General features: G+C 43.6%; 1 protein-coding gene across 4 annotated transcripts in view; it reads left to right on the top strand.

Moving 5' to 3' along the window:
- The window catches only part of LOC120516316 (1-phosphatidylinositol 4,5-bisphosphate phosphodiesterase beta-4), a 266,954-nt gene that overhangs the window by 209,656 nt on the left and 30,380 nt on the right, over positions 1–26,918 (top strand). For all 4 annotated transcript variants that reach the window (XM_039737903.1, XM_039737905.1, XM_039737904.1 and 1 more), the window contains 3 exons: positions 17,401–17,489; positions 24,450–24,600; positions 25,990–26,042. In XM_039737903.1, coding sequence (XP_039593837.1) covers positions 17,401–17,489; positions 24,450–24,600; positions 25,990–26,042 — 293 coding nt within the window. The remainder of the gene's footprint in view (positions 1–17,400; positions 17,490–24,449; positions 24,601–25,989; positions 26,043–26,918) is intronic.

Genomic DNA, 26,918 nt, shown 5'->3' on the forward strand with positions numbered 1-26,918 from the left:
CCACCGTGTAGAAGAGGGCACTCGCCACAACCGTCTGATTGAACATCAGCATCTTATTGCAGATGTTGAAGGACGCCAGCCTTCTAAGGAAGTCTAGTCGGCTCTGTCCTCTCTTGCACAGAGCGTCAGTATTGGCAGTCCAGTCCAATTTGTCAGCCAGCTGCACTCCCAGGTATTTACTGGTCTGCACCCTCTGCACACAGAAATTAATCAGAGTCGATGGTTTATTTCTATCTGACGTCTTGATTATTATTGGGTGGAGTGCCCTGGGTGCTGCCTCAAGCGGAGGACTTTAATTATCTTGTGATTTAGAAGGGAGCCGGAGATCGACAGGTGAACATTGCGGACATTGTACCAGTCAGATGTGGTGAAGACAAAGGCGATTTACCAGTCAATCTACCCTCAACTATGATGTAGCCAGGTATGGGAATGACAGTTCAAGAAAGTCTGGGGTGCCACCCGGGTCGTCCCTTTTATTCATAAATCTTCTTCTTTCGGCTGCACCCATTAGGGGTTGCCACAGCGGATCATCTGTCCACATATGGCAAAATTTTACACCGGATGCCCTTCCTGATGTAACCCTCCCCATTTATCCAGGCTTGGGAACGGCACGAGGAAACACGCTGGTTTGTGCATCTTCTGTGGCTGGATTAATATAGTCTCTTTGGTGTGTATCCCTTCAATGGGGAATTACAACAAAGAAAAGGATGAGATTTCGTCGTTTTTTTAGGTGGAGCTCCGTCTCACTGGTTGCGCTGGAGAAAAGTGACCCCTCCTTCCAGGACGCCCGGGGTATTATGGTGATGGGAATGGAAGGGGCGGAGCTAAATGCCTTTTGACTGGACAGTTTCTTGGCACTGTGGGGAACGAAGGAGATGCCAGCATTATCGGTAGCGCCCCCTCTCACCTCAGCGGGTTATTACATGAGGAGGTCCTCCGACACACATGCGTGACGCTGGTCACAAGCTTTAGGCAGTGACCGAGAGAAGTAGATGTCAGAAGCAAGAGGCAGAAATGAGTTTCACTGTGCCTGGGCTCAGCCTTAGAGATCGGAAGGAGCTCAGAGAAAAGCAAAGTGGTCCTCCACATCGAAAGGAGCCAATGGAGGTGGTCCAGGCAGCTGATAAGGAAACCTCCAGGACGCCTCAATGAGGAAATGATTCCAACGTGTCCAACTGGTAGGAGACCTCAGGGCAAATCCAGAACCCGCTGGAGAGATTAGATCTCTTAGGCTGGCATGGAATGATTTAGTATCCCCCTAGAGGAGTTGGAGTTGGGAAAACTGGCATCTGGGCATCATTACTTAGACTGTTGCCCCCATGACCCGCATCTGGGTAAGCGTCACCTTTCTGCCCGCTTCATCGTGTTATCGATTTATTTTGAATGCCTCAGTCCACCAGTTTTGCCCCCTAATCTATACTGATAAAGTGAAAGCATGTTTTCAGAAAGCTTTTCAAGTTGATTTAAAATCAGAAACTGGAACTTCGTTTCAAAGGCGACTTACCTGCCTGCTCACGGCCCCCCGTGTCTCTCACTCTTACTTCTTTTTTCCAAACGCAGGAACTTTTTTTTTGTCCAATACGATTAAAATTTGCTGCCGATAAACAAGACAAGTAAAGCGCTTCTTGCAAAGAGAGCAAACACGGATGCACGTAAGCCTTCCGTTGATGTGCCTCTTCGAGTGCCCCTTCACTTATATTTAGTATTAATTATACCGAATTTGATGAGGGAATTTAAGAAATGACATTTTTTTGATGTGAGTGTCTTCAAAACGAATTGAAAAGCAGCCGGGAGCAACGTAGCCATGGAAGCACAAAACAAAGAAAGCCTCTTACCGCTCTATAAATATACATCATCAACGAGTGGATTACGGTAAAATAAACAGGTCTTTATTTAGTTTGGCCGTGTAGAGTATGTTTTCTATCATGAATTGTGGCCTGCGCTCTGCTTAGGTTAATAATCTTACATGCCATTCTGGGTGTTCAGCGTGTGTATTATTAATTAATAATGGCTCTTTGGTACATAACTGGCATAGTGGTTAGCACCACTGCAACAACAAGAACATTTATTTCTATGGCACATGTGCATACGTGTAACTCAAAGTGCTTTACAGCCGGCACAAGAAGAATTCAGGTCAGAAATTGCAGATTCTTCCATTTTCATTCACTGACTCCCGACTCCCCAAGGTGAGGTGGAAGGGTTCCTTTTTTAACCCGGACTTGTGAGGACTTCTGGTGTCAGGACATTGCCTGAAGGAAGCACCTATCAAAGCAGGGATGGTCCTTCCTTGCAGCAGCTTCCCCCTTAGAACCCAACAGGGCTGCCCAACGGGACTACAATTCCCAGTATGCTCTGAGGCTGTGTGCAGGGGTGCACCGGTCCAGGAGTGCTGTCACCTGGCATATTGGAGTCTTGAAAGGCTGGCACCCCCAAAGCCCTATTGTCTTCTGTCCACCCCACCCCACCCCCAACTGAATGGATGCAAGTCCATTCAGACTGACATGTTCTGGCTGGGTATGCCAGTCCATCCCTGCCATCCTTCACAACCTGTTGTGGCCCACTGGGAAAGTAGTAAATATATACAATGAATAATATATGTAACTAAAATTAATACTTTCAAGTTGGACAAAACAAAGAATAATAATACATTTTTATTATATAGCGCCTTACCCATGCTCACGGTGCTAAAACTGATAAGCTCTCCAGAAAACAGATGATGCCAAAGAAGAAACAGTCCATCCTTGCTGCTTCCCCCTTGTGGTATCCATAGAGCCCAGAAGGGCTGCCCAACAGGACTACAATTCCCAGTATGCTCTGCGGCTGTGCACATGGGTGCACTGGTCCAGGAGTGCTGCCACCTGGCATACTGGAGTCTTGAAAGGCTGTCCTCCCCAAGCCCCTTCATTATATTGGTAAAAAGTCTTTTGTCCAACCCCTATGGGATGCAAGTCCATTCAGACTGGCATGCCCTGGTTGGGTATGCCAGTCCATCCCTGCCATCCTTCACAACATGTTGTTTGCCACTGGGAAAGTGCTAAATGTATACAATGAATAATGTATGTGAGCAAAATGAATACTTTCAAGTTGGATAAAACAAATAATAATAATAATAATAATAATAATGCATTTTTATTATATAGCGCCTTACCCATGCTCACAGTGCTAAAACTGATGAGCTCTCCAGAAAACAGATGATGCCAAAGAAGAAACAGTCCATCCTTGCTGCTTCCCCCTTGTGGCATCCATAGAACCCAGAAGGGCTGCCCAACAGGACTACAATTCCCAGTATGCTCTGCAGGTGTGTTAATGGGTGCACCAGTCCAGGAGTGCTGCCAAGTGGCATATTGGGGGAGTGTACAATGTTGAAAGTCTGTGCCCACTAAGCTCCTCCACTACACTGGCCTGTTGTCTTTCTGTCCATCCACACCGGGATACAAGTCCATCCAGACTGGCATGCCCTGGCTGAGACAGGGAAGGGGGTTCATCCCTGCTGAGTACTCCAGTCCATCTCTGCCGTCCTTTACAACCTGTTGTGGCCCACTAGGAAAACGGTAAATGTATGCAGTGGATAATATATTTGAGTAAAATGAATAATTTCAAGTCGGATAAAACAAAGCATAATAATAATACATTTACCCATGCTCAAGCTACTAAAAAAGTTGAGCCCTCCGGAAAACTGATGATGCCAAGAGAAAAAGAAACAGTCCATCCTTGCTGAATAATAATAACTTAATAATAATAACACCTTGTGGCATCCATAGAACCCAGAAGGGCTACTCAACGGGACAACAATTCCCAGTATGCTCTACAGGTGTGTCCATGGATGCACCAGTCTAGGAATGCTACCAAATGGCACATTGGCTGTGACCCCCAAGCCCCTCCATTATACTGGCTTGTTGTCCTCTCTCTATCCACACCAGGATACAAGTCCATCCAGACTGGCATGCCCTGGCTTGAGACAGGGAAGTGGGTTTATCCCAGCCGGGTACGCCAATCCATCCCTGCCATCCTTCACAACCTGTTTTGGCTCACTGGGAGAGTGCTAAACATATGCAAAGAATAATATACGTGACTAACTTTAATATTTTCAGATCAGACAAAACAAACTGTGAGCTCTCCAGAAAACAGATGATGCCAACGCAAAAAAAAAAAAAAACCTCCTCATTTTTCAAATAGATTCCACTTTGAATAAAGTGATTGTTTTTCATTAGTTCTAAGAATATGAATTGCTCTCTTTGGCTTCTGCTTCTTGAAAAACTCATTAAGCTTTCCAGCATCTGTTAACAGAGACGTATTATTAGCATCCACGCTAATATGTTTTGTTTTTTAGTTTCTTATGAAACAGCGACATGTTTGGAAACTCTAATAAGGGTTTGTTAAAATTACGCAGATAAGCGAGAAATAAACAAACCACTGCATGTTTAATAAGCTAGTGGGGGTCTCGCCGTATTTTTACACGGTTTGCAGATTGTACTAACGTGAATCGAAAGTAACAGTTGTACGTGAATCAGCAAGTAATTTGACCGCACCCGACATGATCTCTCCATCCCATTTCTAAAAATTTTAACCAAATGCAGAGTTGGTGTTGTTGTGTCAAGGACTGAAAGAAAAGACGTCATCTCCGTGTGACCTCCTAAAGCAGTGATGGCGAACCTTTTAGAGACCGAGTGCCCAAACTGCAACCCAAAACCCACTTACAGTATTTATCGTAAAGTGCCAACACGGCAATTTTACCTGAATACTGAGGTTTTAATTTAGAAAAAAACAACTCATACAGTAACATCTTTTGTCTGAAAAGAAAAAAACACAACAACAGGGCTTTCGATGAGGCAAACAACTTTTTATTGAAAGGTAAAAGTTTGCATTTGGCGTGCTTTTGAACGGTTAATGTGATTTTTCAAAGTCAAAGTCAAACAACATGATGTGCAAATAATAAATTAAAAATAGAATTAAAATTTAAATGTAAAATTAAAACACAAACAAGACAAGATTTTGTGCAAAGACAAGACAAAGAAGTAGCAGCAGCAATACTGACGTGTAGTTAGCAATATGAACATTGATGCAATGTATGGTATTATGCAATCTAGATACATAAAGATAGATAGATAGATAGATATGTAATATAATAAATAAATAATAGATATAGATAATATGTATGATAATTTTTGGTTAAGACGTGTAAACAATGACAGGTCAGAATGTTTCACAGCAGAAGGATATCAAGAATGTCCAAATCCTTAGAGGTCAGTATGAGATTTTCAGTTCTTCTCTACCTGCACACTCGTCTTTTTAGGACAGTGGCTCTCATGTATAAAAGTTCTGTTTCTAGAGGTGGTTGAGGCCGTGTGGAAGGTCCCAGGGGGCAGCCTGGTGTTAAGGAGTCTGACAGCTTGTGGGGTAAAAACTCTTCTGCAGCCTGGCAGATCTGGCACTGATGCTGCAGTGTCTTCTCTTGAAGAGAGGGGTGTAAGGGGGTCCTGCTCAATGCTGCAGGCTTTGCGTTTGTAAAATATGTCCTGTAGTGAAGGGAGAGGCACCCCAATAATGTTCTCTGCTGTCTTCACTATCCTTTGCAGGCGCTTGCGGTCAGATATGTTGCAGTTGCCATACCAGACAGTGATGCAGCTGGTCAGGACGCTCTCAATGGTGCCTCTGTAGAACATGGTGTGAGGAGGGAAAGGGGAAGACTTGCCCGTTTCATTACTAGCTCCATTACCTTGACCTAAGCACCATTTCACTGTGGGACAGGTTCATTGCATATGAAGTTGATTCTTTCTGCTTTGAAAAACTTCATAATATGTGGAGAAAAAAATGAAATCTTTAATGTATGGTAGCCTACCTAGCACGACAACAGATTAAGAGAACGTGGACGTTGCTGGTGTTACTGTGTGCCATGAGAGTCTTCATAAAGCCAGGAACCCACCACAGGTTTGTCACCATCTATTCATGGTCATTCACTGTAAGGAGCCTGTTATCCGATCCAAATAAATGACCCTAACCCTAACCCTAATTTCTCTCCAGACCCTTCTTGCGGATGGAGCTTTTTCGTGACCAAAAATGACTCCCAGGACAGCAAATAGAATTAAGTGGGTTTAGAAATTTTATTTTATAACAAGAATGGCCATTGGTGGGTTTCCTCTGCCCACGCTTGAAAATCCTGGTCTTTAATGGAATCTCATGGCTCTTTCCTGGGTGGTGTGGTTCCTCATCAAAGCATCAAAGCGAACTTTTGTGTCATCTCAACCATATACAAGTATACAGACAGACGAAGTTTCGAAGCTCAGGGTCCACAGAGTAACAACATGACGTGCAAATAATAAATAAAAAATAAAATTAAATTTTAAAATTAAAATACAAACAAGACAAGATTTTGTGCAAAGACAAGACAAAGAAGTAGCAGCAGCAATACTGACGTGTAGTTAGCAGTATGAACATTGATGCAATGTATGGTATTATGCAATCTAGATACATAAATATTGTCAATAGATATGTAATATAATAAATAAATAAATAAATAATAGATATAGGTAATATGTATGATAATAATTGTTTAAGCTGTGTAAACAATGACAGGTCAGAATGTTTCAAAGCAGAAGGATATCAAGAATGTCCAAATCCTTAGAGGTCAGTATGAGATTTTCAGTTCTTCTCTACCTGCACACTCGTCTTTTCAGGACAGTGGCTCGCATGTACAAAAGTTCTGTTTTTTGAGGTGGTTGAGGCCGTGTGGAAGATCCCAGGGGGCAGCCTGGTGTTAAGGACTCTGACTGCTTGGGGGTAAAAACTCTTCTGCAGCCTGGCAGATCTGGCTCTGATGCTGCAGTGTCTTCTCCTGGATGGCAGAAGCGTAAAAAGTCCATGTGAGGGGTGTAAGGGGGTCCTGCTCAATGCTGCAGGCCTTGCGTTTGTAAAGTATGTCCTGTAGTGAAGGGAGAGGCACCCCAATAATGTTCTCTGCTGTCTTCACTATCCTTTGCAAGCGCTTGCAGTCAGATATGTTGCAGTCTCCATACCAGACAGTGATGCAGCTGGTCAGGACGCTCTCAATGGTGCCTCTGTAGAACATGGTGAGGAGGGAAGGGAGAAGACTTGCTCACTTCAGCCGCCTCAGGAAGTGTAGTCTCTGCCGGGCTTTCTTGATTAGTGATGAGGTGTTATGTGTCCACGTAAGTTATGTGCACACCGAAGAACTTGGTACTCCTAACAGTCTCCACATCTAAACCGTTGATACTGAGTGGAATGTCGTCAGGATGTGATTTTCTGAAGTCCACAATTATCTCTTTTGTCTTGTCGACATTGAGAGACAGATTGTTGTCTTCACACCATGCACATCAGCCGTTCCACCTCATCTCTGTATGCTGTTTCATCATCCCTGCTTTATGCTGTTGTATGCATGCTGATAATTTGTCTAACCTCGACTCACACTTTGTAAGTTTGAGAGCAACACATGCAGCACTCAGGTCATCTGTTAGTCGGTTTCTGCTGTCAGATTTGATAGAATTCAAAGCTGAAGACAGCTGCTCACAAGCATAAGATGATCCAAACAAAGTAAGAAAAGCAATCCCAAGTGGCAGAAAATTCCACACTTTAAGGATTTCATTTTCAGAACTAACTGTGTTGTCCTTTGTCATCCCTTCTATCTTCTCAAGTGTTTCACGCAGGTCTTCCCCATTAACCTCCATTCCCGTTCTCTCTCTCTTTTTTCCCATTTCCATCCGCCTGGCGCTTCTATTATATATAACGGGGACGTGGATCAGGTGTGGCGATTAGCAGCTCCCAGCAACAATTACAGATGCGGCATAAGGCGCTATATCAGCGCTGACCCGACACAGACTGACACCAGAGGCACGTGCAGATTTTTGGGGGGAATTTTTTTTCTGGAGGCTGGAGGGGCGATAGCTCTGATGCTAGTACTAGACTGCCCTCTGCATCATTTGGCCAAGGGGTGTCCTTCAGGAAACATCTGTAAGATCAGTGTCATTTCTTTTTCTTGAGCCTCTGTTATCGTCTTCGTTGATTTTGTGATGTCAGACTTGAAAGAATAATGTGTTTGCATCAAGTTCTATTTCCTTTTGGGGAAACAGCAGCCGAAGCTGTCACAATGCTTCGAGGGGCTTTCAAAGAAGAAGCTTTGAGCCAGGTAAAGGGTTTTTACCTTGAAGTGCTCAAGCGATTGCGTGATGCTGGGCGGAGAAAACGACCCGAATTGCGGCGATCAGGCGAGTGGCTTCTGCATCACAACAATGCAGCATCGAATGTGCGGCAGTTTCTCACAAAACACAGAATGACAATGGTCCCCCTCCACTGCCCGGACCTTGCACCCTGCGTTTTCTTCTTTTTTCCAAGAATGAAGAGGGACCTTAAAGGAAAGTGTTTGCAGGATGTAGAGGAGGTCAAGAAGCAAACACTTTGTAAGAGTTTCAGAATGGAAAAAATGTATTGTGTCACAGGGAGAGTATTTTGAGGGTGATTACATTTTGGAAATGTTAAGAGAAAGAGACGATTAAAAAAAATAAATAAAGCCTCGTTATTTTTGGGTCCCCCCCTTGTATAACCTGACATTCTGTTAGCGTTTTTAATGGCTTCTGAACATGGTTTGGCAGTTGATAGCGTCTACTTTCAATTTGCAGACCTGCCATTGTGTATTCAAACCACATATTTTTACTTCTTACGCGTAATAACTTTACTTTTACTGACGTTAAACTTCATCGTCCACAAATCGGCCCAACAACAACAACATTTATTTCTATAGCACATTTTCACACAAAGGATGGCACTCAAAGTGAAAAAAAAAAAAAAGACAAAATATATAAGAAAATAAAATTAGGCAACACTAATTAACACAGAATAAAGTAAGGACCGATGGTCAGGGGGGACAGAAAAAATGAAAAACAAACTACAGATGGCTGGAGAAAAAAAAATAAAATCTGCAGGGGTACCGAGGCCACAAGACCACCCGGCCCCCTCTAGGCATTCTACCTAACATCAATGACCTCAATTAGTCCTCATGGTCCTACAGTCCTCAAACCACCTACAACTGAACACCAGCAAAACCAGGATTTTATGAGGACCAGGCCACTCATGGACCCCGTGATCATCAGAGGTGACTGTGCAGGGGGTGCAGACCTATAAATACCTGGGAGAACAGCTGGATGATAAATTGGACTGGACTGACAATACTGATACTCTGTGCAAGAGAGGACAGAGCTGACTATACTTCATTAGAAGACTGGCGTCCTTCAACATCTGCAATAATATGCTGAGATGTTCTATCAGACGATTGCGGCAAGCGCCCTCTTCTACGTGGTGGTGTGCTGGGGTGGCAGGTGAGGGACAAACTGGTGAGGGAGGCAGGCTCTATTGTAGGCACAGAGCTGGACAGTTTGATATCCGTGGCAGAGCGACAGGCGCTGAGCAGGCTCCCGTCAATCATGGAGAATCCACCGCATCCACTGAACAGGATCATCTCCAGACAGAGGAGCAGCTTCAGTGACAGACTGTTGTCACCGTCCTGCTCCACTGACAGACTGAGGAGACCCCACACTATGCGACTCTTCAATTCCACTCTGCGGGGTAAACATTAACATTATACAAAGTTATTGTCTATTTTACCTGCATTTGTATCACTCTTTAATTTAATATTGTTTTTTATCAGTATGCTGCTGCTGGAGTATGGGAATTTCCCCTTGGGATTAATCTATCTATCTATCTATCTATCTGGTATTCAGAGTTCTCATGAAAGAACTTGATGATGACGGTCATGTGGCCTTCGATCTATCAATGTAGGGACATCACGGTGCTTTGATCAGGTGGTGGTGGCGCAGATCACCACCACAGAAAACCGGAAAAAGAACAGCAGAGAAAGTAAGGGTTAGTACGGATTTTGGAGCCACCATGAATCATAGAGATAATTAACTGAATATACAGAGCATCAGGATTAAACTAAAGTGAAGCTATGAATACTAGATGCTATAAAGTCACTTCAGAGTGGGAAAGCAGCAGGCCCTGATGGCTGCCCTGCCGAATTTTATGAGAAGTTCTCCACTCAGCCAGCTCCTCTTTTATTAGCAACATTCACACAAGCTAGAGACAGTAAAATTCTACCTCAAACTTTTTGCCAAGCATTGATCACCGTCTTTCCTAAACAAAATAAGGATGTGCATCATACAGACCAATTTCACTTCTGAATAATGATGTTAAGATACTCTCCAAAGTCCTAGCTAGAAGGATGGAGAAAGTGTTGCTTTTGGTAATATCACAAGATCAAACTGGATTTATTAAAGGCCGACACTTAGCGTCCAATCTTCAACACCTGTTTAATGTAATATAGTCACCCGCAAAGTCAAATATCCCAGAGATATTATTATCCTTGGATACAGAAAAAGCATTTGATATGATTGAATAGAACTACCTTTTTACTACATTGGACAAATTTTGGTTTTGCCCAAACATTTGTGCTTGGAATAAACTACTGCAAAGGCCGAAGGCAGAAGGTGGCATTGCTCTACCTAAGTTTTAATTTTATTACTGGGCAGCAAACATAAAAACCGGGACATGGACACAAATACATGAACATATACAGGCTTGGTCTGCAATGGAAATAAAATCCGGCAGTACTTCATTATATTGCCTGCTTTGTGCCCCAATTAATGCAAGTTATCGCCAATATACTAACAACCCAATTGTGCCTCACTCACTCAGAATTTGGAACCAATGTAGGAAACATTTTAAGATGGAGAGTCTTTTATCGGTGGCACCTCTGCACGAGAACCAATTTTTTCAACCCTCGCAAACATATGCAGTTTTTAATGTCTGGAAAACATTTGGGATTAAATCACTTAGAGATCTGTACATAGACAATGTCTTTGCATCCTATGAACAATTACACTCCAAATTTAACTTTCCAGCAACACATTTCTTTCACTACCTTCAAATTAGAAACTTTGTTAAACAGAACCTGACCAGTTTTTCCTCATATCGCACCTCCCTCTATGCTGGAAAAAATATTGCTCAGTTTCAAGGACTCAGACAGCATTTCTGCAATATATAAAACCATTTTACGGTCCCTCCCTTTCAAAGATCCAAGAGGACAATGAGAAAAGGCTCTCTCACTCAACATCTCAGAAAAGGAGTGGAAGGTAGCAATGCACAGAATTTACTCGAGATCCATATGCGCAAAGCATACAATTATTCAACTCAAGTGAGTAACTGACGTCATCTACTATTTGAAACTGGGAACTTCTCACTTAGGGGATCTCGGCAGAAATTGTTCAAAACCTGGCAGGATCTGATCAGTAACATTTTAGAATAAGCTTTTAAAGCACTGAGGAAGCAGATTCTGTCCCCATTTCTTTTTATTCTCCATTTATCTTTATTCACTTATTAATTCATCGATTTACTTATTTTTACTAGCTTTAAGTTTTATTCTGCTGCCCATGCTCTCTTTCTCAGGGGTGGGGGTTGATGTGTTCAATCCTATTTTTGTAAAATTGATCGATTTGTATGAAATGATTACAATAAAATTAAAATAAATAAATAAAGTGAAGGACGGCACGGTGGCACAATGGGTAGCGCTGCTGCCTCGCAGTTAGTAGACCCGGGTTCACTTTCTGGGCTCTCCCTCTGTGGAGTTTGCATGTTGTCTGCATGGGTTTCCTCCAGGTACTCCAGTTTCCTCCCACAGTCTAAAGACATGCAGGTTCGGTGCATTGGCGATTCTAAACTGTCCCTTGTGTGTGTGTGTGTGTGTGTGTGTGTGTGTGTGCTTGGTGTGTGTGTGTGCGCGCCCTGCTCGGGGTTTCTTTCCTGCTTTGCGCCCTGTGTTGGTTGGGATTGGCTCCAGTAGTATCCCTGTAGTTAGGATATAGTGGGTTGGATAATGGATGGGTGTATGTATCAATGCATTGCTTATGTCTCATGTATTTTGTGGGAGGTCCTCCAAGAGGTGGGGCCACCTGCCAATCACTGTCATGAACTATGGGAGAGCCAGTGAAATTGCAGGGCGTTGCCAGTTCCTGGTGGTGATTGGCAGGTGGCCCCGCCTCCTATGTTTCATTTTGAACCACACCAGGAACTGAGGTGGGGTGGCACAGTGGTGCAGTGGTAGAGCTGCTGCCTCGTGGGTTTCCTCCGCGTACTCCAGTTTCCTCCCTCAGTCCAAAGACATGCATTGGCGATCCTAAATTTTCCCTGGTGTGTACTTGGTGTGTGGGTGTGTGCCCTGTGGTGGGCTGGCGCCCTGCCCAGGATTTGTTTCCTGCCTTGCACCCTGTTTTGGCTGGTATTGGCTCCAGCAGACCCCCGTGACCCTGTACTTAGGATTTAACAGGTTGGATAATGGATGGATAAAGTGAAGCTATGAGAAAGCCATGTTAAAGTGATGTGTTTTTAGCAGCCCAAGACTGTCCCTCTCTGATCATTCAACGAATTCTCCATTATCTTCCAGTCCACCCAGTTTGGTATCATCTGCAAAACTTAACCAGCTTGCTCTTTACATTCCAACCCAAAATCATATATATATTTATTAAAAAAATAGCAGCGGCCCCAACACTGCCCCCTGCTGGACATCACTCTTCACATCTGCCGATTCTGATCAGGTGCCTCACACCATCACCCTCTCTTTCCTATGTTTGTTTGCACGCCACACCCTGAACTGCCACTTCTTTTACTTTGATGGCCAACCTCTCATGTGGCACCTCGTCAAATGCTTTAGTGACTTGGAGAGTCGCTAATTAAAATGAGCTGACCTGGCAAAATAATGATAATTGAATTAAAAATAAAAGTAACGTGCAAAGTCCACATGAGCAAATCACGGGGCCTGGAATCGAACCCAAGGAAAGCGAGTAGAGCTACTGCTCCTGCTGTCCTTTTGTTATGTGCAACTAAAAAAGCACAGCAATCTGCGGCCAGTAATAAAATCACGGGGAAGATTATAATGCGGATTTCTACATAAGAGCTTTTTTCTGTTTTCTAACCAATATGAATAACAGTCTAATTATCCTACTCATTACTTGCCTACGGCTGGAAACAAAGAAGCATGAGGCCATTATCATGTAGGTGGGCACACGCACAGAGGCGTACGGATTAGTGATGAGGTGGGGTTTCTGACAGTCCGAGTTATTCATTTTAGTGTTGGAAGTACAGGAGGGGACAGTAGGGGTGACAGACAGTAACCCGGTTAGAGGAGGGCTGCACCGGAGGAGACAGGCACAGGGCAGAGGTTAGGAGCAGACGCTGATACAGCGCATTGCCGCACCCACCACACGACAAACCAACTCAGGATCCCAGATTAGGACCCGAGTGCAGCCATGCAACAACGGGTGACACCTCAGCACCGCACCAGTTCAGATGGAGTGGATGAAACAGATGGTGGCTGGAGTGCCAATTCTGCCACCAACCGCCAAGTTTTTCCCTGCAGGTTGGAGAGCCTACATGCAGGGATGGATGCAGATTAACGTCATACCCAGGGTGGAGCGATTGCACCAGGGATCTTCTTATTCCCTTACCTCTTTGTTCTCGATATGGATGTGTTGCGGTCAGTCTCCCTTAAACAGGCTTTGGTCTGATGAGATTGTGTTGTGGAGCACCAGAAAGGAGGACAAAGAGAACGAGTTGGAAGAATGGAGAAGAGCTTTGGGAGGTGGAGGATCGAAGATAAATAAGTAGAATATATGAGGTGTAAGGACGATCAGGATTCAGAAGATAGCCTGCAGGGGGAGGTACTGGAAAGACTGGAGAAGTTAAATATCCAGAATCTCCAGATGAAGAATTAGATTCAGAGATAACCCATAGAGTGCAGTGTGGATGGAAAAATTGGAAGAAGGTATCGGGAGGATTGTGCGGTAGAAGAACTGAGGTGATGGTTAGAGGTCAGGGTTTGTAAGACCAGCAATGATGTATGGAGCCGAGTAAAGTGAGCGCAGAAGTTGGATGTGGTTGAGAAGGTTGAGGTGGATGTGTGGAGTAACAAAGAAGGACAGAACAAGAAATGAAACCATCAGAGGTACAACAGAAGTGGGCGAGAAGAACAGGAATGGAGGTTGATCATGTGCTGAGGAGAAACAAGGCATACGCGGACAAAAGAGTGATGGGAATGGAATTCCAGGGGAAGACAAAACAAGGAAGGCCAATGAGGAGGTGGATGGACTGAACAGTATGAAGAAGGCTGATCAAGCACATTGGAGGAGGAGGAGGTTGGGAGCATACACTGATTACAGTGCGTTGCCCCACCCGCCACACAACAAATGGGTGCAATGGGTGACACCTCGGCACCACTGTTTTTTTTTTTTGTTTTTTTTTTTTTTCTTACAGTGCCTGGAGTGCCAATCCTGCTACCAACCCCCCAGGTTTGCCCTTGCAAGTTTGAGGACCTGCTTGTAGGGCTGGGTGCAGATTAACGTCAGGACGGAGTAATTTCAGGTTAAGGGTCTTGCTCAAGAGCCCAGCGGTGTGGAGTCACTGCTGGCGTTTAATGGGATTTGAACTGGCAATCTTCTGATTGCCGGTGCAAATCCCCAGCCTCAGACCCCACGCAGAAGTGCAAAAAGATGAGGAAGAAGAAGAAGAAGAAGAAGGATGTATAGGGGATTCAGAAAGGATTCAGACCCCTTTACTGTTATCATGCTACAGATTTGATATTAAACAGATAAACTGGCCATTTTTTCCTCTCAGTCTACACTCAGTCATCCATAATGATGCAGTTTCTAGAGAAGTTAGCAAATTTATTTTAAAAATCGACAACTGAGATCTCTCATCCTACTTGGTCTTTAGCCCCTTTGCTGTGCTCCTGCCCCCCAAGGGTTGGCTTTAATTCTCCATAAGATGCTTTGAGAACTTGAGTGGAGTCCACGTGTGGTCAACTGAATCGATTGGTCATCACTGAGACTCGTGTGCGTCGTGTTTCAGTCAGGGTTCCTCCTCTGGCTGCCGTTCAGGGTCTTCTTTATTTTATGTCCTTTTTGTTCATTTTTGATTCTCTTGTTCCCATTGATATTATTTTTTGTAATCCTTGTATGTATCAAGGGTGGCACGGTGGCGTGGTGGGTAGCGCTGCTGCCTCGCAGTTAGGAGACCAATTAATTCACAATGAATGCATGCTTCATGCAATAGTACAATACTAAATTTTGATTGAGTTATATTATATATATATAGTTTAATGCAAATTACTATACATGTGCATGTTTAGTGAATTTATATGGGTGTTTAACTAAAGAGCATTTTATTTAATATTTGTTATGTACATTAATGTTATATTCATCAATCAATATCAGGCTACTTGTCTTTTCAAGAATCATATATACTGTATATCATAAATACATATAAACTTTTAAGTACCATACTACTATATATATATATATATATATAATGATAATAAAAAAATTACTTAACAGTGGGTGGCACGGTGCCACAGTGGTAGCGCTGCTGCCTCGCAGTTAGAAGATCCGGGTTGGCTTCCCGGGTCCTCCCTGCGTGGAGTCTGCATGTTCTCCCCATGTCTGCTCTGGTTTCCTCCCACAGTCCAAAGACATGCAGGTTAGGTGCATTGGCGATCCTAAATTGTCCCAGGTGTGTACTTGGTGTGTGGGTGTGTGCCCTGCAGTGGGCTGGCGCCCTACCCAGGGTTTGTTTCCTAACCTTGCGCCCTGTGTTGGCTGGGATTGGCTCCAGCAGACCCCCATGACCCTGTGGTTAGATGGATCAATGCCTTGCTTATGTCCCATGTATTCTGTGGGAGGTCCCCCAAGAGGCGGGGCCACCTGACGATCATTATCGTGAACTATGGGGGAGCCAGTGAAGTTACAGGGCGGAGCCAGTTCCTGGTGGTGATTGGCAGGGGGCCCCGCCCCCTACGTTTCATTTTGAACATGCCAGGCAGTTTGTGAGTGTTTACTTGTGTCTTTGGCACCTTTTGAGATTTCTGAGCGTTTGGAACCTCTGCTCTGTTTTTGCCTTCACTTTGAATTTCGTACTTTGGACTGTGTTTGCCTTGCCATCTCAGGAAATTCCGTTTCTTGCTTAAGAACACATCTTTTATTTCATTTTTTTAAAGATTTTTTCTTGGCCCTTTTGTGGTGTTTTGATAGTAAAACCTTGTGGACAATTTTAGAAATAATTTAAGAGACGTAAGTATTTTAGGGACTCTCAGCTCTTGACAGTACAGTGCACAATACACAAGACAAACAAAAATATTTATAATTACAATAAACATGTCAGAAATAATACTTTACAATAAACAAAGAAGACACAAAAAGGAAAAATAAGCATAAAGCCAGGGAACACGGCCTCACTATAAACTAAATATATACTAAAACTGAACCTGTGAATAACAATCAGCTGACTAAAAGAAAAAAGTCAGACTATGTCTGAGAGGCGTGGCCATGGGGCGGAGCCAGAGTCAGCTCATGCCTCCAGCTATTGGGCCACAACACTGTGACGTCCCATGTCCTGTGGCATGATGGGAACTCCACATTTGGGTATTTGGTGAACACCACAGACATATGAACACATCTAAATACACTTTTGTGTTTTTAAAGTTGTGTGTTAAGGAGTCACTGTAAAATACGAAACAGGACAAGATGAAGTATTGGGGCACCAAGAAGGCGAACTCCGTATTAATGATGGAAAATAACAGAAGATGGCACATTTCATTTTGGTCTTTTCAGACAACAGACTGGCTCAAGGGGTGGGGCCATGAAACTGTGACCTGGAGGTGATGTCACTGAGGCTGCCAGTCACTTCGTCTGTACGGCGACAGTGCCAACCCTTGACTCGGTGTGGAATTGGCATAAGATAAGCCTTCAACTTGTCTCCCAAGTGCATGTGTGTTACAATAAGGAAGGCCAGATTTTTACGTTGATATTACAGTTAATAAATATTTCATTAAAGTCACTACTTTCTTTTACATAAAGAAAAGGAGTTAAAAAAAACAGATTATGGTGTATTCATATTGCTGCCAAACACAAAACTCAGAAAGACTAGAAGCCTTCTGAACGAACTTTACACATCATTAACTTGATCATTTTCATAGCCTCATTACAGGCAACCTGCAGATAAAACTCATTTCTGTTTCATGAAACTGTTTTTTCATTTGTCGTTCACCCGAGGGGATACAACCACTTGACTAACTCATTTTTATATCCCAGACTGCTTCATTTGTATCTTTTTTTATTTTTTATTATTATTATTTTTTGACAAAAAATGCATTATTTTCAGGCTGGTATGTGCTTTCTAATTCTATATGATTCCTCATTTTCTACCTAATAAATATCTTATTTGAAACTTGTTTATAACCCTAACCCTAACCCTAACCCTAATTTGTAAAGGCTGAAGATAAAACCAACTAACAAAATAACCAAAGACACCTTCCATTCATTTGCTTGTGTGTTTTTTGATATTCAACAGCCATCGTCGATGCTCTGTCCGACCCAAAGAAGTTTCTGTCAATCACGGAAAAGAGGGCTGACCAAATGAGAGCGATGGGAATAGAAACGGTGAGTGAAGATGAGTGCACGTGGAAAGTGTGATGGCGCCGAAGTCGGTCCAGAGGATTGGTTAGACCATTAATTACAGATAGATAGATAGATAGATAGATAGATAGATAGATAGATAGATAGATAGATAGATAGATAGATAGATAGATAGATAGATAGATAGATAGCGTAGTTGGCAGGATTAGATAGATAGATAGATAGATAGATAGATAGATAGATAGATAGATAGATAGATAGATAGATAGATAGATAGATAGATAGATAGCATAGTTGTCAGGATTAGATAGATAGATAGATAGATAGATAGATAGATAGATAGATAGATAGATAGCGTAGTTGGCAGGATTAGATAGATAGATAGATAGATAGATAGATAGATAGATTGCTGTGAAAAAGTATTTGCCCCCATCCTGATATACTCAGTTTTTTATATATATTTGTCACAATGATTGACTTAAGATCTTTAGACAAAATGTAATATTGGAGAACGAGACCCAGAATACATTTACAGTTACACTGAAAGACAAATGCTTCCTGGATTTCACAGAAATTCTTACGCTGTAATTTTTCACCATAAATTAATGTACTAAATATGTATAATTTGTGGCCTGCTGAGCCATTTTCTGTCATAAGACAGCCATTGACTGTAAGATTGTATTTGGACTGGTCCATATTGCATTGTGGGACATGTTCATTTCATGGCTTTTCATATCATGTGTGCTTAAATGACAATTATAAGTCAAATTCTGGCTACAGGGGCACTAATGCAAACTTGCTTCATTTTGTGCAAACGTACAAAGTATTCATTCAGGCAGAGAAATCAGGGACGCAAGGAATAAGTGACTAAGTACTTAGGCGGACAGTTCGAGGACGTTATGGACTTTTGCAACTCAACATGATGTCAATTTTTAGGAGAAATTAGGCAAATACACTAAACAAAAGTCTTGTAAAAACACATTGCATTAATTGTTTATTGTCAGTGTCAAAAAGTGCAATACAATGAACAGTTCAAACCAGGGCCAACTGTAACATTCAAGCCAACTCTTTTGGCAGATCTTTTGCCCCCATGTGCTGGAAGCACCAAAGGGGTCCTCCCTCCATCCCAGCCATTGATATGTCATCATCTATTGTACGCACAACTCGTGCCTTCAAGACTCGATAGTTTGGGTGCGACATTTTCAATTTAGCCTTGTGCTGCAAATAGAGCCAGAGTGCCAGCCCTGGTTAAAGTAGTGAATTTTGAAGAGGTAAATGCATGTAAAGTTACATTTAAGCCATGTTTTACCTGTCAATATCAATCAATTGTTTCAATCTGCAAGGCTATTTTATGAATAATTGTTGTACTGCTATAAAGTCACAATGGCGCAGAATTTTTAATTTGCATAGAGTGAATATATTTGCATAAGGAACGCCCCCTTTGCTGCTACACTGCAAATTGCTCCTGGTGTCAAATCCCCCCACACATATCTTTGCACTTTAGGCAAAGAAATTTTTAATTTAATTTGTGTGTGTGCACTAAAGGTTTTTATGGTTATGGAAGACGAGTTACATTTTCTTTTTTAATAAAGTGGTGCTGTGGTGGGCTGGCGCTCTTCCCGGGGTCTGTTTCTTGCGTTGCTCCCTGTGTTGGCTGGGATTGGCTCCAGCAGACCCCCGTGACCCTGTAGTGGCGGGTTGAATAATGGATGGAATAAACTGGTGAATTTGTGGCACGCCTTACATCACAAAATAATATTTCCTTCTCCACCACATAATAAAAAATAAGTGCAGTAAATGTTGAAATCATATCGATGTGTACAAATGGTCTGTTCTGATGGTCGAATGACACACTCGGCTACAAACATCCAGTTCTCGTCTCTAACGTCACAGCACAATATCATCCGAAAAAAGCAGATATGATCGTGAGACCACTAAACTGGATCCCCTCTCCTCCTCCTCCTGAAATTCTGTCCATCAGACCTGAATTGATCATCAGTCAGTCGGTCATTATCCAACCCGCTATATCCAAACTACAGGGGCACGGGGGTCTACTGGAGCCGATCACAGCCAACACAGGGCGCAAGGCCGAAAACAAACCCCGGACAGGGCGCCAGCCCATCGCAGGATGAACTGATCATCAACTACATAAAATGCGGCAAAGACACACAGTTTGTTAAGGATCGTAACGTATCGAGACTGTTAAAGCAAGTTTGGCAATGTGTGCTTCAAGTAATGTGTAAAACGTATCCGGTGTCATACTACAAGCAGAAGTATTAGTCCTGGAAACGTACAATCTGAAGGTGGATTCCAGCCAGTGAGAGGAGAGGAGAGACGTGGCTGAGTGGCTCCAAACCCGCCTTCCAAGCCCACACAGCCAGTAATGCAAATGCAGCCCGAGTGATCGCGCGCCCCGGTGATAACTCACGCAGTTCAGTTCCACTTCATTAGGCAGGACGCCGTCGGTTGGAGGCGTCGTGTTGCTGATTCACAGTTATACTGACACAGCAGGTTCGTGTGTAGAGAGCTACGGGGGCACTGAAGACAAAAAAAAAAAAAAACACATTTTGCTTTTGAAATTATAGCCTCGGGCTGTGTAGCCCACCTTTGAAGATCTGAAGTGAATCAGTCGCTCCTCGGTTTATTGTTGGTTCTTGTTAATGGAATTTTTATCGTTCTTTATAAACATATTATTTTAACTTTGCGAATCCTTGTAATTTGTGAATAGGAGAGTCGGACCGCGTGACTATCAGGACGTTTCAGACGGTTTGTTACCGTTTCACATCCATTTTTAATGCTACGCAGAGGCGGCCTTAGGGGTGTGTGGGAGCCTAGGGCTGATCAACCCCACGCGGGGCAGGTTACGTCAAACGCTCTTACCTGTGTGTGTGTGTGTGTGTGTGTGGACTGTATAAACTTGCGCGTGAATTTAATAAAAAATAATGTTAGCATACACCGGATTTTCTCATTAAAGTATCCAGCTAATTTTTTGCAAGATACAGTAACACGCGGACTTTATCAGAATATAACTTGACAAATCCGCTCGGACCTCAAAAGCGGGGCACCCTTAGGCGCGGTGGCCACACTTGCCACCCCCAAACGCCTCTCTTGACTAAACATCAGTGCCTTAACTTTCATTTTCATATTTTTTATTAAAACAGGTAAACGCTTTTTCTTTTTTTGGTTTCTTTCCTGAAATGACTTTTTTTTTTCCTCAATCACGTACAGTGACCCGGATAAACACCCAGAAAAAAACACTTTGTTAAAAAAAAAAAAAAAATCCTTGTTCGTTTTCAAGTAAGAAATGAATAGTTTCATACGCTTAAAGTAAAAAAAGAAAAAAAAAAGTATTTTTTTATTTTTGAAGGAGCCCCTGAGGGGACTGTGTAATTTTTTTTTTTTCTGGTGTGCAGCAGATAGATTTAAGTGCGTGCTTTGTACTTGCGCATGCGCACCGCTTGCTATGGTCACATAGGTCTATGCAGCGTTTGTCGTTTATAAATTTCATCTGGGTCTCACATGTGGGCTCTGTATTGGGATCTTCTCAATAGATTATCTTCGATTGGCATTACCCACACACCACTAGATTGGTTCAGATCCTACCTCTCAGGCCGCACTCGGTCTGTTCAGCTTAAAACATTCTCATCCCAGCCCACCACTGTTACTTCAGGTGGGCTCTGTCCTGCGGCCCCTCCTCTTCATCATTTACCTCCTTCTCCTTGGTATTATCTTTTACATTAGCTTCCACTGTTATGCTGATGACCCCCAGCTCCATCTCACTAGCAAACCTGCTGCTTCCTTTCCACCCTCCTCACTTACTGAATGCATAGCAGAAATCAAATTCTGGTTTTCTTCAAACTTTCTTAAATTCAATAACAAATGACAAAACTAAGGTTCTCCTCATTGGTACAAAATCCACATTATCCAAAACTGATCATTTCTCATTTGTTATTAATAATTCCTCTGTCTCCCAGGTGTCATCCTTGACAGTACTTTATCCTTCCAGTCCCACATCAATAACATCTCCCGGTCTCCATATTTCCTCTTGCGTAACGTTAATCGTATTCGTCCCCCCGTCCCTCACTTCCCACACCACTGCTATCCTCGTTCATAGCCTGGTCACTTCTCGTCTGGATTATTGGAATTCCCTTTTCTTTGGTCTTTCTCACAAATCTCTTTATAAGCTTCAACTGGTCCAGAATTCAGCTGCCCACCCACATCATCACTAGAGCCCCCTCTATTCACCACATCACTCCCGTCCTGCAGCAGCTTCATTGGCTTCCAGTTCAGTTCTGAATTCAATTCCAAATTCTCCTGCTAACTTTTAAGGCTCTCCACAGCCTCGCCCCTCCATATCTGTCTGACCTCCTCCATGTTGCCATTCCCTCCCGCACCCTCAGATCCTCTTCCTCCATCCACTTGACTGTCCCCTTCGTCCATCTTACCACCAGCTCTGGGACTCACTACCATCTGAGCTTAGAAATATTGAATCATTTTCACTTTTCAAATCTAAACTTAAAACTCATTTGTTTAAGACGGCTTTTTCTCTTTGATTACAATTGCTCTGTCTGATTTTAACTTCTGTATTTTAGTTTTGTTTATAATCTGTGTTTTGTCTTTTTTTCGGTGTCCTGGAGTGTTTAGAAAGGCGCCTACAAATAAATAAAATGTATTATTATTATTATTATTATTATTATTATTATTAAAAATAACAGGAAAAAAAAACATTCAGTCACTGCACACTTTCATTTGTACGGAGCCCCCGATGCCTCTCAGTGATAACGTATCCATGATGAACTGCAAGAACAAACGTTACGTCTTTGTGCTTAAGACCCATCCATCCATCCATTTTCTAACCCGCTGAATCTGAACACAGGGTCATGGGGGGTCTGCTGGAGCCAATCCCAGCCAACACAGGGCACAAGGCAGGAACCAATCCTGGGCAGGGTGCCAACCCACCGCAGGACACACACAAACACACACCAATCACACACTAGGGCCAATTCAGAATCACCAATCCACCTAACCTGCACGTCTTTGGATTGTGGGAGGAAACCCACGCAGACACGGGGAGAACATGCAAACTCCACGCAGGGAGGACCCGGGAAGCGAACCCAGGTCCCCTAACTGCGAGGCAGCAACACTACCACTGTGCCACCGTGCCGCCCGTGCTTAAAACCAAGTTGAAAAATATACTTCTATAAAGTCTCCAATTTCCATTTTGCCTAAGTGCAACTATGAAAAAGAATTTATTATGCATTAGAAAGTACGTATAGGTATGGAGCCCCTTTTCAGTTACTGCGCACTTGAAATGATCTGGACAGAAAAAAAAAAAAAACGACATAATTTCCACTCAGGGGCTCTGCAATTGTTGGCTTTAACTCAACATAAAAAATTTTTGCAATCTTTATAAGTAAAATGTTCACGCAGATATTAGGACCACCCGTACACCCGCTTATCCATGTAATTATCTGCTCAGCCAATCAGCTGGCAGCAGTGCAGTGCATCAGATCTGGCAGATACCCGAAGGGGGCAAAATAGGACCTTAAGTGATTTGGATGCTGGCAGGATTGCTGGTGCCAGACGGGCGTCTTTGAGTTTTTCTGTAACTGCTGCTGTATCTCAGCCCTTTTCCCTTGCAAGTCTCTTAGTTGACCCCCTGATGTGGAGAGTTGAGTGCGAGCGTCAGACCTGAGTGGAGGAGACCCCTTTAGAGAAAGTAACGCAATCATCAGGGGTGATCAAGCGCGATTCTTGGATGTGTAAACCAATCACAGCCCGCTACCATTATAAACAAAGCAGATTGAGGTTGAGCCCCCCGCCCCGCACCACCAGACACAACTGCACCACAACAGTCCCAGTTCAACTAAAGTGCTTTTAATGTAAACGATACCTTCATTCAGACGTCTTTTGTTCAGGATGCAGCACAACCCTTTCTTTTCCTCTTCCTCCTGTTCTTCTTCTCCATCTCCATTCTCTCTTCCTCACCCAACTCCAGCTCTCTGAGTCGAGTGGAGGGCTCTGTTTTAACTCTGGTGTACTTGCGGTGCTTAATCTGTTGTTTTCAGGTCAGGGATGGACCACCATGGTCCTTGTAACATTAATTTACAAGAGCTCCCCCTGGTGGCCCCTACAGAACTACCAGGCAGTCTCACAGAACCACATCTCCCATGGTGCCCTGTGGGCATCCATACCAAGGCTTGCCAGATGGGATGCTGTCACCCAGTGTATGGGTTACGTTCTGTCCATAGCAGGCAGTTGGCCACTGTGCTCACCTTCCAGGTTCCCAGGTCCATCCCGTGTACCATTCAGTGGTTGTTTGGATGCTACTCCCGATGTTACCACTATCACACCCTTCTACCTCTGTGTGCTGACATAGAATGGAGATATCGCTCCCTCCATAGGCTTCTGCTATCAGAGCCCCCTGGCCAGGGTTAGGGAGTGGTGTTCACACGCCCCACACAACCAAGTAATTAGGAAAGATCACTCTAAAGTTTGCTCAGAATGGTGCGAGTGAGTGGAAGATCTGCAGATGGAAATGCCTTCTTAATGAGAGGGGTCAGAGGTGGATGGGCAGATTGGTTTGAGCTGACAGAAACGATGCTGTAACTCAGAAAACCCCTCTGCACCACCAAGGAGGGCAGAAAGGCATCTCAGGATGCACAACACACCTAACCTTGTGACAGATGAGCGACAACAGCAGAAGACCATGTTGGGTTCCACAACATAAGACAGCAGTGGGCACAGAGTCACCAAAACTGGACAGCTGTGGGCCAGTAGAACTTAACCTGGTGTGAGGAATCTCGATGTCTGCTGAGGGACACAGATGGTGGGCTCAGAATTTGGTGTGTCACCAATCCAGGTTGTTGGGGGTGCTGTCATGCTGTCAGGCATGGTTTCTTGACACACTTTGGGCCCACTAATGTCATTCGATCCTCACTATTTGAGTATTGGGGCTAACCATGACTTCTCATTATTTTTCAGAGTGATATTGCCGATGTGCCAAATAATAATTCCAAAAATGACAAGAAAGGCAAAGTCAACCAAGTGAAAGCAAGCGTGACGCCAAAGAGCAGCTCGGAATTGAGACAAAACTCAAATTCTGCCCTGGGAGGCAGCAATGACACCAAGAAAGGTACGGAAGCAGAATTGTAACACTTGAGCTGGGTTTGATCTTCATCTTCTTCTTCTTCTTCTTCTTCCTTCGACTGCACCCGTTAGGGGCTGCCACTTTGGATTATTACATCAGGTCCTCCAGTTTACAGGGAAAACTGAGGGGTTGGTGGCAGGACTGGCACCATGAAAAAAACTAACAAACAAAAAAAAATAACTCACACTATTCCAGTGTGGTGCTGAGGTGTCACCCGCTGCACTTGGGTCTCAATCCAGGTGGTTCATCGTGTGGTGGGTGCAGCAACACGCTTATATAATTAGCACATGCTCCCAACCTGTTATGAGCTCAGAGTCTCAAAAACATGCAAGTCCCGAACAGTTCCAACGATGCCAACTAGAGGGGGAAGTCTAATCAAAAACATATAAATTCCTAACAGTTCCAACCATGCCCACTAGAGGGGGAAATCCCATCAAAAACCCTGGCTAGATACAAAAAGAGCCCCATAGAATATTTATAAAATAAAACATTTATTTTCAAAGGCTCTGTTAAACGCAGAAGCTCCCATATAGTACAAAAAGAAGTTGCCAGTAAAGCAATCCAAGGAGAATTAAAGTCCCAGTAGGAATTTCCAAGAGTGGTCAAATTACAAGGCGAGGTCAAAGAAATCCAGTAAATCACTGAGGACACAAAAAAAAAAAAGCCCAAGAGCTGATCACACCTCAGCACATTTGAAATGACACACCAGGAACTGAGGTGGGGTGGCACGGTGGCGCAGTGGTAGAGCTGCTGCCTTGTGGGTTTCCTCTGGGTGCTCCAGTTTCCTCCCACAGTCCAAAGACATGCAGGTTAGGTGCATTGGAAATTCTAAGTTGTCCCTGTGTGTGCTTGGTGTGTGTGTGTGGCCTGCGGTGGGCTGGCGTCCTGCCCGGGGTTTGTTTCCTGCCTTGCGCCCTGTGTTGGCTGGGATTGGCTCCAGCAGACCCCCGTGATCCTGTAGTTAGGATATAGGAGGTTGGATAATGGTTGAATGGATAGAACTGAGGTGGGCAATTTCTGGCCAGTTTAGTAGGTTGGCCCTGCCTCTTGGGGGACCACCCACAAAACACATGGAACGTAACAATGACAGCTTACATAATCAGACAAATCCAATAATAAAGAATGATGCACATATTCAACATAAATAAATAATAATATTGGAATGAACAAAAGAGCCATCAAACATGAATGCGAGCGCCGGCCAGAGGAGGAATCCTGGCTGAGACATGACGGGGTTTTCCAAAGGAGAACTCCAGAAGCGCACTCGCACGTGTTGTTAAGAAAGCAGATTTCTGTCTTAACTGGGTTACTCACTTTATCCCACCGTCATTGATGGCTTCAATCCTCCTCTTCTTCTTTTTTTTTTTTTTCCAGCCCCAGCCACACTCGTACCTCAAGTGAACATTGAGGATTTGAAGCAAATGAAGGTAAAACTGGTCTTTTCATTTAAAGCCGAAATGTTTACTATGAATCCTCAAATTGATTAAAATCCAAGCTACTTATTAAGCCAATTTGTCTTTATTCATACAGAGTATTGTACGCGTTGCAACGTGGATAGGAAACTGACAGTCGAAGGCAGAGTAAAACCTTGTGGTGCCCAGGGCCGTCTTCGACACATGGGTACACTGGGCATTTGCCCGGGGGCATCATGCTAATCTGTGTATGTTGTGACTTGCTGAGGGGTTGTGTAGGTAGGTGCCCCAGTGCACTGCTTTGCCCAGGGACCTATAATGCTGTTAAGACAACCCTGGTAGTGCCAGCCGAGTCACCTTGTTTAATTACAAGCAAAATACAGCCACACAGGGGCGAAAATGAGTCAAAAATACAGTGGAACCTCAGGTCACGAACGTCTCGGACCACGTACAAATCAGGATACGACCAAAAAGTTTGCCAAACTTTTGCATCTGTTCACGATCACACACTCGGGTGACGAACAAGCCTTCCCTTCCAGTTCATACGTGCCGATGATTTCCGCATGTGTTCTCCCTGTGCAGCGAGCGAGCAAGAGAGAGAGAGAGAAAGAGAGAGAGTGAGAGAGAAAGAGAGCGAGAGAGAGAGAGAAAGAGAGTGAGAGAGAAAGAGCGAGAGTGAGAGAGAAAGAGAGAAAGAGAGTGAGAGAGAAAGAGAGCAAGAGAGTGAGAGAGAAAGAGAGTGAGAGAGAAAGAGCGAGAAGGCAGTTAACGAATGCACCGGGCTTGTTTTTAAAGAGACTGCAATGTTAGTTTTTTCTGTTCAAGGTTTTCTCAGCGTTATTCAATGGTTTTAAATTTAGTTTACTATTGCACTATGCATTCTATGGTATA

This window comes from Polypterus senegalus, chromosome 16 (assembly GCF_016835505.1).
Source record: "Polypterus senegalus isolate Bchr_013 chromosome 16, ASM1683550v1, whole genome shotgun sequence".
NCBI classification, from domain to species: domain Eukaryota; kingdom Metazoa; phylum Chordata; class Cladistia; order Polypteriformes; family Polypteridae; genus Polypterus; species Polypterus senegalus.